We start from the raw sequence: 12,433 nt of genomic DNA on the forward strand, positions 1-12,433 counted from the left end.
TCTCTGGACACATCCACTATATGTAAAACTATGGCCAAGAATGGTGTTCATGGGAGGATTCCACAGGGGAAGCCAATGCTGTCTACAAAAAAAAAAAAAAAAAAAAAAACATTGTAGCTCGTTTAATGTTCGCATAAAGGCACTTGGACACTCTACAGAAGTTTTGGCAAAATATTTTGTGGACTGATGAAACCAAAGTTGAATTGTTTGGGAGTAACACACAACGTCATGCGTCATCCTCACCATGAAGTATGGTGGAGGGAGCATCATGATTTGGGGCTGCTTCATGACCTGGACAAATTGCAATCATTAAGGAGGCCGTCTGTCAGACAGTTGAAGCTAAAATATGGATGGATGCTGCAACAAGACAATGATTCAAAAAAGGAGTAAATAAACTTCTGAATCGTTTCAGAAGAACAAAATACACATTCTGGAGTGGCCAAGTCAAAGTCCAGACATAAACCCCATTGAGATGCTTTGGCATGACCTAATGACAGCGATTCATGCCAGACATCCCAGGAATCTGACCGAACTACATCCGTTTTGTAGAGAAGAACGGGCCAGGATTAGTCCTGATCGATGTGCCAGACTGATCTGCAGCGAAGTTATTTCTGCCACAAAATATTAAATGTGATGGTTCATTTACTTATTTTCCCCCTTTTGTCCCCCTTTTTCCCATACTATCCTCATTAAAATATGAAAACCTATAAATGTTTGGCTAGTTTTAGTTAAAACAGACACAGTTTTTTTTTTCCATGTACTGTATGTGGTTTTGACAAAGATCAAGTCACATTCAATAGTGATTTTATCCAGAAACGTGAGAAATTCTAAAAGGTTCAGATACTTTTTCATACCACTGTATGTTACCTGCTGATATTGAAACCTTGGCCACAGTCTGTGAGCAAAATTTATACAAAAATCATTTTGTGATTAGCATTACATAGCTCTGTGTTCCTGTTGACTGTTGACATAATGTCATTCTTGTCACTCTGGTCATTAAAATGAAATCTAATTAAATGTTGGCGGTGGAGGGACAGACAGCATGGCTGACAGTATGTCATTTTCTGTCACTTCCACCAGGCGGTCCAGGTTTACGTGACCCGTGCGAGAAAGAGCCCACAAACACATTAGTCAACATGACGGTCGAGCAGGCCGAGGCCATTACCTACAGCGCGCAGGTACGTGGCATACACACAAGCTGAAAAGCACTGTTGTTATTACCCGGCCCCGAGCTGTCAGTGTTTAAGAGGACCACGAGCCCGTCACATCACTGTCTAAAGTCCACACACGAGAGCGAGTCTTCAAAGAGAGCACGACACATTCCGCTTTTTAAAACCAGGCGAGGGGAACCTGCCATTTCTATCCATCTTTGACACCTCAACTCGAGCATGCGTGTGGTGCCGTGTCCTCCTGGACACACACATTCGTCTGAGTCGAGCCGCTTTTTGAGCGTGAGTGGCTTAGTGAATCCCGCCGTTCATTTTCCTTTGAAGACACCCTGAACGAGGCTGGAATGTCAATGGGGATAATTGTATTGGAGCAGATACAAGCGCAGATAGGAGAGAGGAAGCTGTTCTGTCAATGGGCTACATAAAGCCTCATGAATACTCTGGCTCCCTAATGGATTCACATTAGCAAAGCCACTGCAGGCCACCGCGTTCCCGCCTCATCGTTTGTCGAGGTCGACAATGTGTACAGTTTATTGATTGTGATTTATTAGCATATCCTGATTAGAAGATTACTGCTCCATTACCACTGCCTAAGAAGTATGCACCATTAACTTATTCAGTTCCATTGACTGCGATAAACATAGTTTAAGCCCAGCAGGGGCTCTGACATTGAGCCTTGTGGAACTCCTTAGGAATGCTTCATTTATTTAGTGACCCACTGACTATGATCAGTGGGTCACTCTCTCAGTGACTTATTATTGAGAATGCTTAACTACAAGGCCTATTCAGATGACAAGGTCCCCCTGATAAGAATGATAATAAGCATTGTTTTAACCTGTGTAAGATCTCAGCTCTTGTTCACTGTAGAGGCTAAGACAGAATACAATGAGAATGCAAAGTTTCAAAGTATTGAAGGGAACCACGGATAGAAAGACTTGTTGTTCTTAAAAGATAAACTTTATTATGAGTTAAAATAATTTGATATTAAAACTAGGGCTGTCAAAGGATTAAAAATTTTAATCGAGTTAATCACAGCTTAAAAATGAATTGATCGTAATTAATCGCAATTCAAACCATCTATAAAATATGCCATATTTTTCAGTAAATTATTGTTGGAATGGAAAGATAAGACACAAGACGGATATATACATTCAACATAGGGTACATAAGTACTGTATTTGTTTATTATAACAATAAATCAACAAGATGGCATTAACATTATTAACAATCTGTTAAAGCGATCCATGAATGGAAAGACTTGTAGTTCTTAAAAGATCAATGTTAGTACAAGTTATAGAAATTTTATATTAAAACCCCTATTAATGTTTTCGTTTTATTAAAATTTGTAAAAATTTTCAATCAAAAAATAAACTAGCAGCTCGCCATTTTTGATGTCAATAATTACACCATGCTCACTCATTGTGCTTAAACCCATAAAATCATTTGGACCCAAGCGCCAGCTGAGGGCACCAAACACCAAAAACACAAGTAACAAGCGGACATTACACTTTTGTCATTTTAATCTGTTTGAGCGGGGCATGTGCATTAATTGCGTCATATATTTTAACATGATTAATTAAAAAAATTAATTAACGGCAATTAACGCGATAATTTTGACAGCCCTAATTAAAACCCCTCTTTAAAAAAAATACAACTTCTGAAAAAATAATAAAGCCTAGAACCAAGTATGAATGCAAGCATTCCCTGGAGCTGAGTTTTTATAAAATTTGTCAAAATGAGTTTAACTATTGGTCGCCATTGTTGTTGACGTCGCAGGGCGGTGACGTCACTTGGTTACGCTGCCGGGCTACTAGAGTATGACTCTAGCGACATTTCTTTGACAAAGCCAAGTGATCAGTTTGGTACCGGGGTCATTTGACGCCTTTCTAGTCTTTCTTTATAGCCAAAAAAAAACCTGGAGTTCCAGTGCTAATAACATATTTTAGTATAAGAAAGCAATTGTGGCTCATTAAAGCCTACAAGTCTTTTAAGTCAGAGGTTTGCTTTAAAATGCTAAAATTCATATCGACCATACAGTTCGAAGAGTGTTTTTATCTTCTATGTGTGTTTGACAGCACGCTCTGAGGCTCATGGCATTTGGACAGATCAGCAAAGTGCTGGAGATGGAGCCTCTTCCGTCAAATAAACCATTGCAGAAATACCCCTGGTGTGACAAAGAAGGTTTGTGTGAAATGTCCTCGCTTCCACATTCTTACATTCAAGCTAGAACATTCCAACTTTATGTGGGTCAGACTCCTGGACCTCTGACTGAAAGAGTTCCCTGTTGGATCTCAAACATGACCGACCTTTTCGGACCTTGTTTTGCACACAACTCTGACAGCGCCATCAATATAGTTGACAGGCGTCATATTTCTGTTTACCTCCTCTGTGTATATATTCAATCATAGTTTTGTCAGTGTACAAGTTGTGTAACCGTGTTGACATTCAGCAAAACATGTGCAGTATTTAGTGAATGATTGGTAATAAGTCCTGCATTCCCTCCAGGCTTCGGTCTGAAAAGGCCATACGACGAAGGAATGATGGATGACAAGGACCTCATCAAGAAGATGAAGAGGAACCTTAGAAGAGGTGTGCAAAGGAAGGAAGTCACTATTTCCTGCTTTATTTTTGCCAACAGTTTTTATTTAGAAGGGAGTGTCATCAGAGGTGGGTAGAATAGCCAAAAATTTTACTGAAGTAAGAGTAGTATTACTTCCAAATAATATTACTCTAGTAAAAGTAGTCATCCAAAAAATGTACTTAAGTACAAGTAAAAAAAGTATCCAGTGAAAACATTACTCAAGTAATGGGTAACATTGTTTCTGCTTATTTTTGTTAGATTTTTTTTTTTTAAATAATGTGGGTTTTTTCTCTCAGAACTTATCTATATGAACTGTTGTTATAATGATACAGTACAATAACCCATTACATAACCACATTAAGCCAAAGAAATACAAGCAAAAAATAATTTAAAAAATCATTGAATTCAGGTGAGAGGGAAAAAAAAAAAACAGAAATGAAGCATTATTTGCCCAAATAGCATGAGTGCTCTCTAGTGGAAAAAAATTGGATAGTGAATAGTTCCTTCATTGTTACTATTATGAAATTAAAAGGATCATATCGCCGGTTGTCAATCGGTGCCAAAACTGGGAGAGAGGTTTAAATCCGCGCTTTCGAGTCATGTTGATGGCAGCGCTCTATGTCAAAGAGTTCATTTTTTACGATGCTTTATAGACGCCACGTGATTGAAGAGGCTTGCGTGATCATAGAACGGCAAGCTTGCGTCTGATTGGTGTATTGGATTCGTGATTATTGTTGCGACGTCTCGTAGGTGAAAATGGTAGAGCTACTCTTTGCGTCGCTGGTGAAGGAATCACGCCAGCCAAACCGCCGGACCCACACTTGTGCAGGTCCAACGACCCGGGCCGGCGATACTCGGCAACCCGTCTGAAAGGCCAAACTCTATGCCAGGGTTCACTAAATCCGGACCTCGGAGCCCCTTTTCCTGTCGTGTTTTCCATGTCTCCCTCCTCCAACACACCTGAATCAAATAATCAGGATCATTATCAGGCTTCTGGAGAGGTTGCTGATGACATAATCATTTGATTCAGGTGTGTGAGGGGAGAGTGACGTAGAAAACACGACAGGATTGATGGCATCGAGGTCCAGATTTGGTGAACCCTGCTCTGTGCGTTCACATTAGTCTTAACCCCTTGTACTGACTCCATTTTGAAAGCTGGAAAAAGGCTTCGAAGCACAAGTTGACAATTTTTTTAGGTCGACAGCGATCAAACGGCAAGGCCAAGTTTTTGAAGGCTCTCGCGTGGCGGGCTGTGGGCAGAAGAAGGGTGAGTTTGGGCGTTGTTTAGGATTATTGTCTGTTTGTGGATTGGACAGGGGGATTCGGGAGTTACTGTTGTCAGGGCAACTAGCCTTGTGGATTTTGTCTCCTCAGCATAAAAGAGGCTCATGGAGTATTATCAGTCGTGTTATCAGTTGGATATCGGGCGTTCTCCGGTGTTCCATGTGTTGGGACAAGACGTCCCGCCATTTGTTCTGGACCCTACAGAAGACCTGATTGCGAGAGTTGGTGGTGCAGACGTGGGCTTGTAGATGTCTTTGCCTCGTCAGTGTCAATCTTGCTCAGTCAGTTGCATGACGCACACGTTGGGCTTCCGTGATAAGAAGGCGTCATATATCTCTTTTGCCCTATATTCTGCTTGTTTTCCTTAAACTATGGTAAAAGTGGTGTTTATTTTATCTTGGGTGTGTTACAGTGATAAAAACAGTCAAACAGTAAATACAAGAAAAGCTACTATTCACTGATTGATTATATTAAGTGTGTTGGAGTAATACAAACAGTCGATCGGTAAGTACGAGAAAACATACTATTCCCTTCATTGATTATAGGGCTGCAGCTATCGATTATTTTACTAGTCGAAAAAACAATGAACTAGTTAGTTCCAATAATCAAATAATCTGATAAGGAACATAAAAAATTAAAATACCTGAGCTGAGCCTCAAATAGTATAAAAAAATAAATGAGGATATAAGTACAACAAAAGAACAATTGGCTAACTTACATAGCAAAAGTCCCCTAGTGTAAATGCTACAAAATGCTGTTTTTATAATTTTATTTTTTTTATTATACAATGCTCTTAACAAATGGTTCAAACATATATTCCCACAAAAAACGGCTAAATATACCTATGAACTAAATTACAAATGCAGTAGAAAACATTAGCTAGTACAAAAACTTAGCTCTATGTTGTTCTTAACATGGAGCAGCTGGATTCAGCCATGTGAAATGAGTTCTGTCTTATTCACTGTTGCCACTAGAGGGCAGTGTATCCACCCAAATCAATAAAACTAAAACATGCAAACACTTAACCATTACAACACCACTTTAATTAAACGAATACTCGATGCAGCAAAATTTAATTTGAATCTTTTTTTTTTTTTTTCTAATCGTATTACTCGAGTTAATCGATTAATCATTGCAGCACTAATTGATTAAGTGTGTTAGGGTAATACAAACACTCGATCAGTAAATACGAGAACACATACTATTACTTTCACTGGCAAAAAAATAATAAATCTAATATGCAGACGACTCTCGTGTAGCCCAAGATAGCGTTTTTTCTTCACAAATCTACTCAAGTAAAAGTCAAAAGTATGGCTTTGTAAAACTACTCTTCGAAGTACACTTTTCTCAAAAAGTTACTCAAGTAAGTGTAACGCAGTACATATAACGAAAGTTTTTACCCACCTCTCTGAGTGTTATGAATGAACATTCTCTGGCAGTATGGCCTTTTTTTTTCTCTTTAATCGTAACAAAAAACACGAGCACAAACACAATGAAGATTATCGTCTTTTTTTTTTTTTTTTTTTTGTCCTTCTACCCATCAGCTTGTATTCCTTTTTAGCCATCTTACATCTCTTGCATGCTGATCAATTCTATCGATTGCCAACATTTTACCAGGCCACTCTAAATCCCAGTGTCTTACTTCTTCAAGGAGAAAATGAACCACTCGTGATGGAGGCAGACAGGCCGTTTTATGTTGAGACAAAAAAAGAGATTGCATGGAACATTTTGGAAAAAGATGATGCATAACAAGTTAGACAAACATCGTAGCATTTTTTTGCTCGACATTCGGGTTTAGAATTGCAGAGAAGATGTTAGATAAAAAGGCAATGCTCATACTTTTATCATAAATTTATTCACCTGAATTTGAAACTGCGTGCCTCAGTAACACTCGGTGCAGTAGAAGTACGCCTTTATTGTCAGTCATCAGCTCATTATCTAAGGTTGTCAGCACTTTGCTTATTAAAAAAAATGTAACACCCTGTACGGAAAAAGAATAAAGAGATGAGTAATGATAAAACATGTTTTCATTGCTTGTTTAGATAGGAATTGTTGACAGTACATAGCGGAAAATACAGATGTACTTGTCATCATCAAAATGTAATTACTCGGTAATTGTATATTGGCTAGCCAATAGATGATGTATCATGAAATATTACAATACTGGGTCCCTGTAACTGTTTTCTGTTCATTCAGTTCTTGACAGTAAAGCCATAGACTCCAACCAGCCAATGAATGCCCTGATGCGGTTGAACCAGATCCGTCCAGGGCTGCAGTATCGCCTGCTGTCCCAATCGGGCCCGGTTCACGCCCCCGTTTTCACAATGTCGGTGGACCTGGATGGAACTGTTTACGAAGCATCGGGGTCCTCCAAAAAGACCGCCAAACTCCATGTCGCTGTCAAGGTAACGAGACGTTTTACCAAAGGATTTTTTTTTGCTGTTACCTCCCAAAAATACCTACCATGTTTTCATGTGTATGTGGAGGTGGGAAAATCCATGTAATCCTAAAGTGGTCACGAACAAAAAGGCTCTCCAGAGCAAGAGCAGGGATAATCCGCTATTTGCTTCATTCCATATAAGGTTTTCTCCCCATCTCACTATTTTCTGCTTTCGCCCTCCTTCGAGCCCTTTATTTTCATCAGGGTTTGACCATGTGATCTCAGTAAACACAATTTCCCATCGGGTCTTAAAAAGTTTCATTTTCTTTTATATCTGCCGAAAGCATGTTGGGAAAAAATACTTTTGCCCACTTATTTAGTGAAGGTGCTTTCATTCAAACCTATTCTGTCCTCAATGTGTGTGAGTACACAAATTGACAGATAGCGAACAACAGAAGCTCCAAAGAGGAATCAGACGTTGAGGCAAAGTTGAATGGGCTTTACTGTAGTCATCAGTTCTCTTGACAGGAGCACGTTTCTTATATTTTTTGTAAAACTGAAAATGATAAAGCATTGTGTCAATAACCTGAAAAAGTCACTGAATAACAAAAAGTACACACACAGGTGTCTATTTGAGCAGTAGCGCTAGCCAATTAGCTCACAAGCAACAAACAATGTAACTGCATTTCACCATATATGTAAACAAAATGAAATGCACATCACGAAAAAACTATGCAATGCTGATGTATATATACAACTCACAAGCGATGCATGCATAAGACACAAACAGTGTGATGAGACTGCGAGAACTGCCACTGAATACTGGATGTAGCTGGTCTGTATAGCACTGTGTATTAGTATGAGTTCGCGTCAGCAGAGAGCGCAGAAACCCATAAAATCAGTGACACCCAAGCGCCAGCAGAGGGCGACAAAACATCAAAAAACGCATGCAAGTAACAAGTGGACATGACAAAACCATTTCACCTTGTACATGCCTTATTTTCCTTCGCAAACATTCATTAACAAGTCATACAGTACTGGCCGAAAGTGTGGCACCCCTGCAATTCTGTCAGATAATGCTCAATTTCTCCCAGAAAAGGATTGTAATTGCAAATGCTAATATCTTCATTGATTTTGCTTGCAATGAAAAAACACAAAGAGAATGGTAAATGGACAGTACTTATATAGCGCATTTATCTGCATGGTTACCATGCCCAAAGCACTTTACATTAGCACACATTTACCCGTTCACGCACACATTCACACACCAATGGGGCTGCTGCCATGCAAGGCGCTGTCAACCCATTGGAGGCAAATTAGGGTTCAGTGCCTTGCCCAAGGGCACTTTGACGTAGTCGTAGCCAGGAATCGAACCACTGACCCTTCGGTCCAAGGACAACTCCAGCTACCAACTGCGCCACGGCAGCCCATATGGGTGAAATGAATATATAGACTGAAAAAAAAAGAATTCAATAATGATTTTACACAAAACTCCAACAATGGGCCGGACAACAGTATTGGCACCGTCAGCCTAATCCTTGGTAGCACAACCTTTAGACAAAATAACTGCGAACAACCGCTTCTGGTATCCATCAATGAGTTTGTACAATGGTCTGCTGGAATTTTAGACCATTTTTCTTTGGCCAACTGCTCCAGGCCTCTGAGATTTGAATGGGGCAATTTTCAGATCTCTCCACAGATGTACTATGGGACTCAAGTCTGGCCACTTTAGAAGTCTCCAGTGCTCTCTCAAACCATTCTGTAGTGCTTTTTGAAGTGTGCTTTGGGTCATTGTCCTGCTGGAAGACCCATGACCTCTGAGGGAGACCCAGCTTTCTCACACTGCGCTGCAAATTTTGCTGGTAGTCTTCAGGCTTCATAATGCCATGCACACGGTCAAGCAGTCCAATGCCAGAGGCAGTAAAGTAACCCCAAAACATCAGGGAACTGCTGCCATGTTTGACTGTGGGGACCGTGTTTTCCTAGAAGGCCTCGTTTTTTCCCCCTGTGAACTCTATGTTGATGCCTTTTCCCAGAAAGCTCTACTTTTGTCTCATCTGACCAGAGAACATTTTTACACGTATTGATGGCACTGCACACGGTAAGACACAGGACCATTTGGGTCTTTGGAGATGGACCTGTAGCCTTGAGATTGCCCATGCTTCCTCACAATTGGACTTCTCAAGTCCTCAGACAGTTGTTTGGTCTTTTCTGGGAAAAGGTATCAACATAGAGTTTACAGGGGGGGGAAAAAAACGAGGCCTTCAAAGAAAAGAACATAGTCCCCACAGTCAAACATGGCGGAGGTTCCCTGATGTTTTGGGGTTGCTTTGCTACCTCTGCCACTGGACTGCTTGACCGTGTGCATGGCATTATGAAGTCGAAAGACTACCAACAAATTTTGAAGCATAATGTAGGGCCCAGTGTGAGAGAGCTGGGTCTCCCTGAGAGGTCATTGGTCTTCCAGCAAGACAATCACCCAAAACACACTTCAAAAAGCACTAGAAAATGGTTTGAGAGAAAGCACTGGAAGTGGCCAGCAATGATCCGCACAATCTTTCGTTGAAATCTCCCGTCAATTTTTCTTTTCCGTCCACATCTAGGGAGGTTAGCCACTGTGCCATGGGCTTTACACTTATTGATGACACTGCGCACGGTACACACAGTTCTTTGGAGATGGACTTGTAGCCTTGAGATTGCCCATGCTTCCTCACAATTTAGCTTCTCAGGTCCACAGACAGTTCTCTGGTCCTCTTTCTTTTCTCCATGCTTAATATGGTACACACAAGAGGACAAGAGGTTGAGTCAACTTTAATCCATTTTAACAGGCTGCAAGTGTGATTTAGTTGCTGCTACCACCTGTTATATACCACAGGTAAGTAACAGGTGCTGTAAATTACACAAATTACAGAAGCTTCACATCATTTTTCAAAGGGTGCCAATACTTTTGTCTGGCTTATTTTTGGAGTTTTGTGTAAAATGATCATTCATTCATTCATTTTCCATGCCGCTTTTCCTCATGAGTTAAAAAAAAAAATCCATTGCCTTTTGTGTTTTTTCATTGCAAGCAAAATAAATGAAGCTATTGCTACCAAAGCATTTGTTATTGCAATCATTTTCTGTGAGGAATTGAGCATTATCTGACAGAATTGGAGGGGTGCCAATACTTTTGGCCAGCAGTGTAGATCTTGTTACCGTTAGCTGTTTTTGTGAAGAGAATTTCTTCATAAATTGGCTCCAATTCACGATCATTCGCTGCACGCTTCTCCCAGTTCAATTGGCTTGGACATCAATTGTCATCAATGGCAATGAATGACTTCAGCTCTTGTTTTCAACAGACTTTCTTCTTCCCTCTTGCAGGTTCTCCAGGCGATGGGTTACCCGACTGGTTTTGACTCAGACCTAGACCCCATGAGCTCAGATGAGAAGTCCGATGGCGAGGGAAAGAGCGAGACGTCGTCGCACACGAGCAATAATGCAACGCACTCCTCGGAAAGCTCCAACACACTGGAGGTAGGGCTATAAAACAACGCAAGCAAGCTATATTGGCCCACTTTGCACACGTTTCTCCTAATTACTTGCGTGTAACTATCTCAGGTGCGAACTCAGGGCCCCATATTGACGGCGAGCGGGAAGAACCCTGTCATGGAACTAAACGAAAAAAGGCGAGGTCTCAAGTATGAGCTCATCTCTGAAAGCGGAGGCAGTCATGATAAGCGCTTTATCATGGAGGTGGGTGTGCTACACACGCTAATAAAAGCTGTCACCCTAAACAAAAGAATAAATATTCAATTGTGGTGCTGCAGAGGGCAGAGACATAGAGCCAAGATCTATGAATTGTCTTCTGGCATGGTATCATCCATGAAAAAACAAACACATAAATAATAATTCAAGCTCTTAATTTTTTGTTCCCCCCAATACATTTAGGGCCTAATACAACCCCAAGCAAAAAGTATGGAATCACCATCAAATAAGCCACATTCATTTTTAAAAAAAAAAAACAGTCCATTCATTTCCATTGTCATTCACATTGCATTTACACATTGCATCTCGGACGAGCACTCACTCAGACATTTTATCATGTAGAACAAACTCAGATAAAAAGCTTGAAAAAAAATAATGAATTAGTTCAAAAGTGCAACTCTTAAGCATTTAGAAACACTAAAAGAAATGAATAAAAAAACATTGTGGTGGTCAGTAAATGTTACTTTTAGGGTTAGTTAGTGCAGTGAAATATATATGGAATAACTCCATTCTGAGGAATAAAACATGGAATCATGAGAAACAAACAAAGAAATAACAGTCAAAACACACTATATGAGTATTCTTCATCAATTTGGTGCCAACTCTCTTTGATTGCAGTTGCCAGATCATCCTTGCAGGTCGGGACCATTTGTTTCAATTTCCATCACAGGTTTTCAATAGGGTTGAGATCTGGGTTATTTGCAGGCCATGGCAATGACTGGATGAGTCTTTCTCTAAGGAATGCTTTAACAGTTTTAGCACTGTGGCATGATGCATTGTCATCTTGGAAAATGACAAACATATTTTCAAATGAAGGGATAAGAAAGCTGTCTAAAATGTCAATGTGAACTTGTGCATTTATTGAAGATTTAACCACAGCGCCTTTGCCTGACATGCAGCCCCATATCATCAAGGACTGAGGGAATTTTGATGTTTTCTTCAGTTCCAGTATCATCACCTCAAACACCAAAAAACTCAGATAGAAAGCTTGAAAAAAAATAATGAATTAGTTCAAAAGTGCAATTCTTATGCATCCAGAAACACTGAAAGAAATGAATAAAAAAACATTGTGGTGGTCAGTAAATGTTACTTTTACAGAGCAAGTGCAATTAAATATATATGGAATGACTTCATAATGAGGAAATGAGATTCTTGACTCTTGACACCTTGTCCAATGCAGATTCTTGTCTCTTGACAAGGTGATGATGCTGGAACCTTTATTTGGTGCTGTTCCAGTGAGATTTACAAAGATGACTGCCTGAAGAAAACATCAAA

At 40.0% G+C, this 12,433-nt stretch overlaps 1 protein-coding gene across 4 annotated transcripts in view; it reads left to right on the forward strand.

Annotated features, from left to right (window-relative positions):
* The window catches only part of strbp (spermatid perinuclear RNA binding protein), a 148,642-nt gene that overhangs the window by 118,268 nt on the left and 17,941 nt on the right, over positions 1-12,433 (forward strand). For all 4 annotated transcript variants that reach the window (XR_009061161.1, XM_057819657.1, XM_057819656.1 and 1 more), the window contains exons 10-15: positions 1,081-1,178; positions 3,245-3,350; positions 3,675-3,758; positions 7,231-7,439; positions 10,775-10,927; positions 11,012-11,146. Coding sequence is in view for 3 of the 4 variants with exons in the window: in XM_057819657.1 (XP_057675640.1) it covers positions 1,081-1,178; positions 3,245-3,350; positions 3,675-3,758; positions 7,231-7,439; positions 10,775-10,927; positions 11,012-11,146 (785 nt within the window). In the remaining variant the exon portion in view is untranslated. The remainder of the gene's footprint in view (positions 1-1,080; positions 1,179-3,244; positions 3,351-3,674; positions 3,759-7,230; positions 7,440-10,774; positions 10,928-11,011; positions 11,147-12,433) is intronic.

The sequence above is a fragment of the Corythoichthys intestinalis genome, chromosome 17 (genome assembly GCF_030265065.1).
Source record: "Corythoichthys intestinalis isolate RoL2023-P3 chromosome 17, ASM3026506v1, whole genome shotgun sequence".
In the NCBI taxonomy this organism is placed as follows: domain Eukaryota; kingdom Metazoa; phylum Chordata; class Actinopteri; order Syngnathiformes; family Syngnathidae; genus Corythoichthys; species Corythoichthys intestinalis.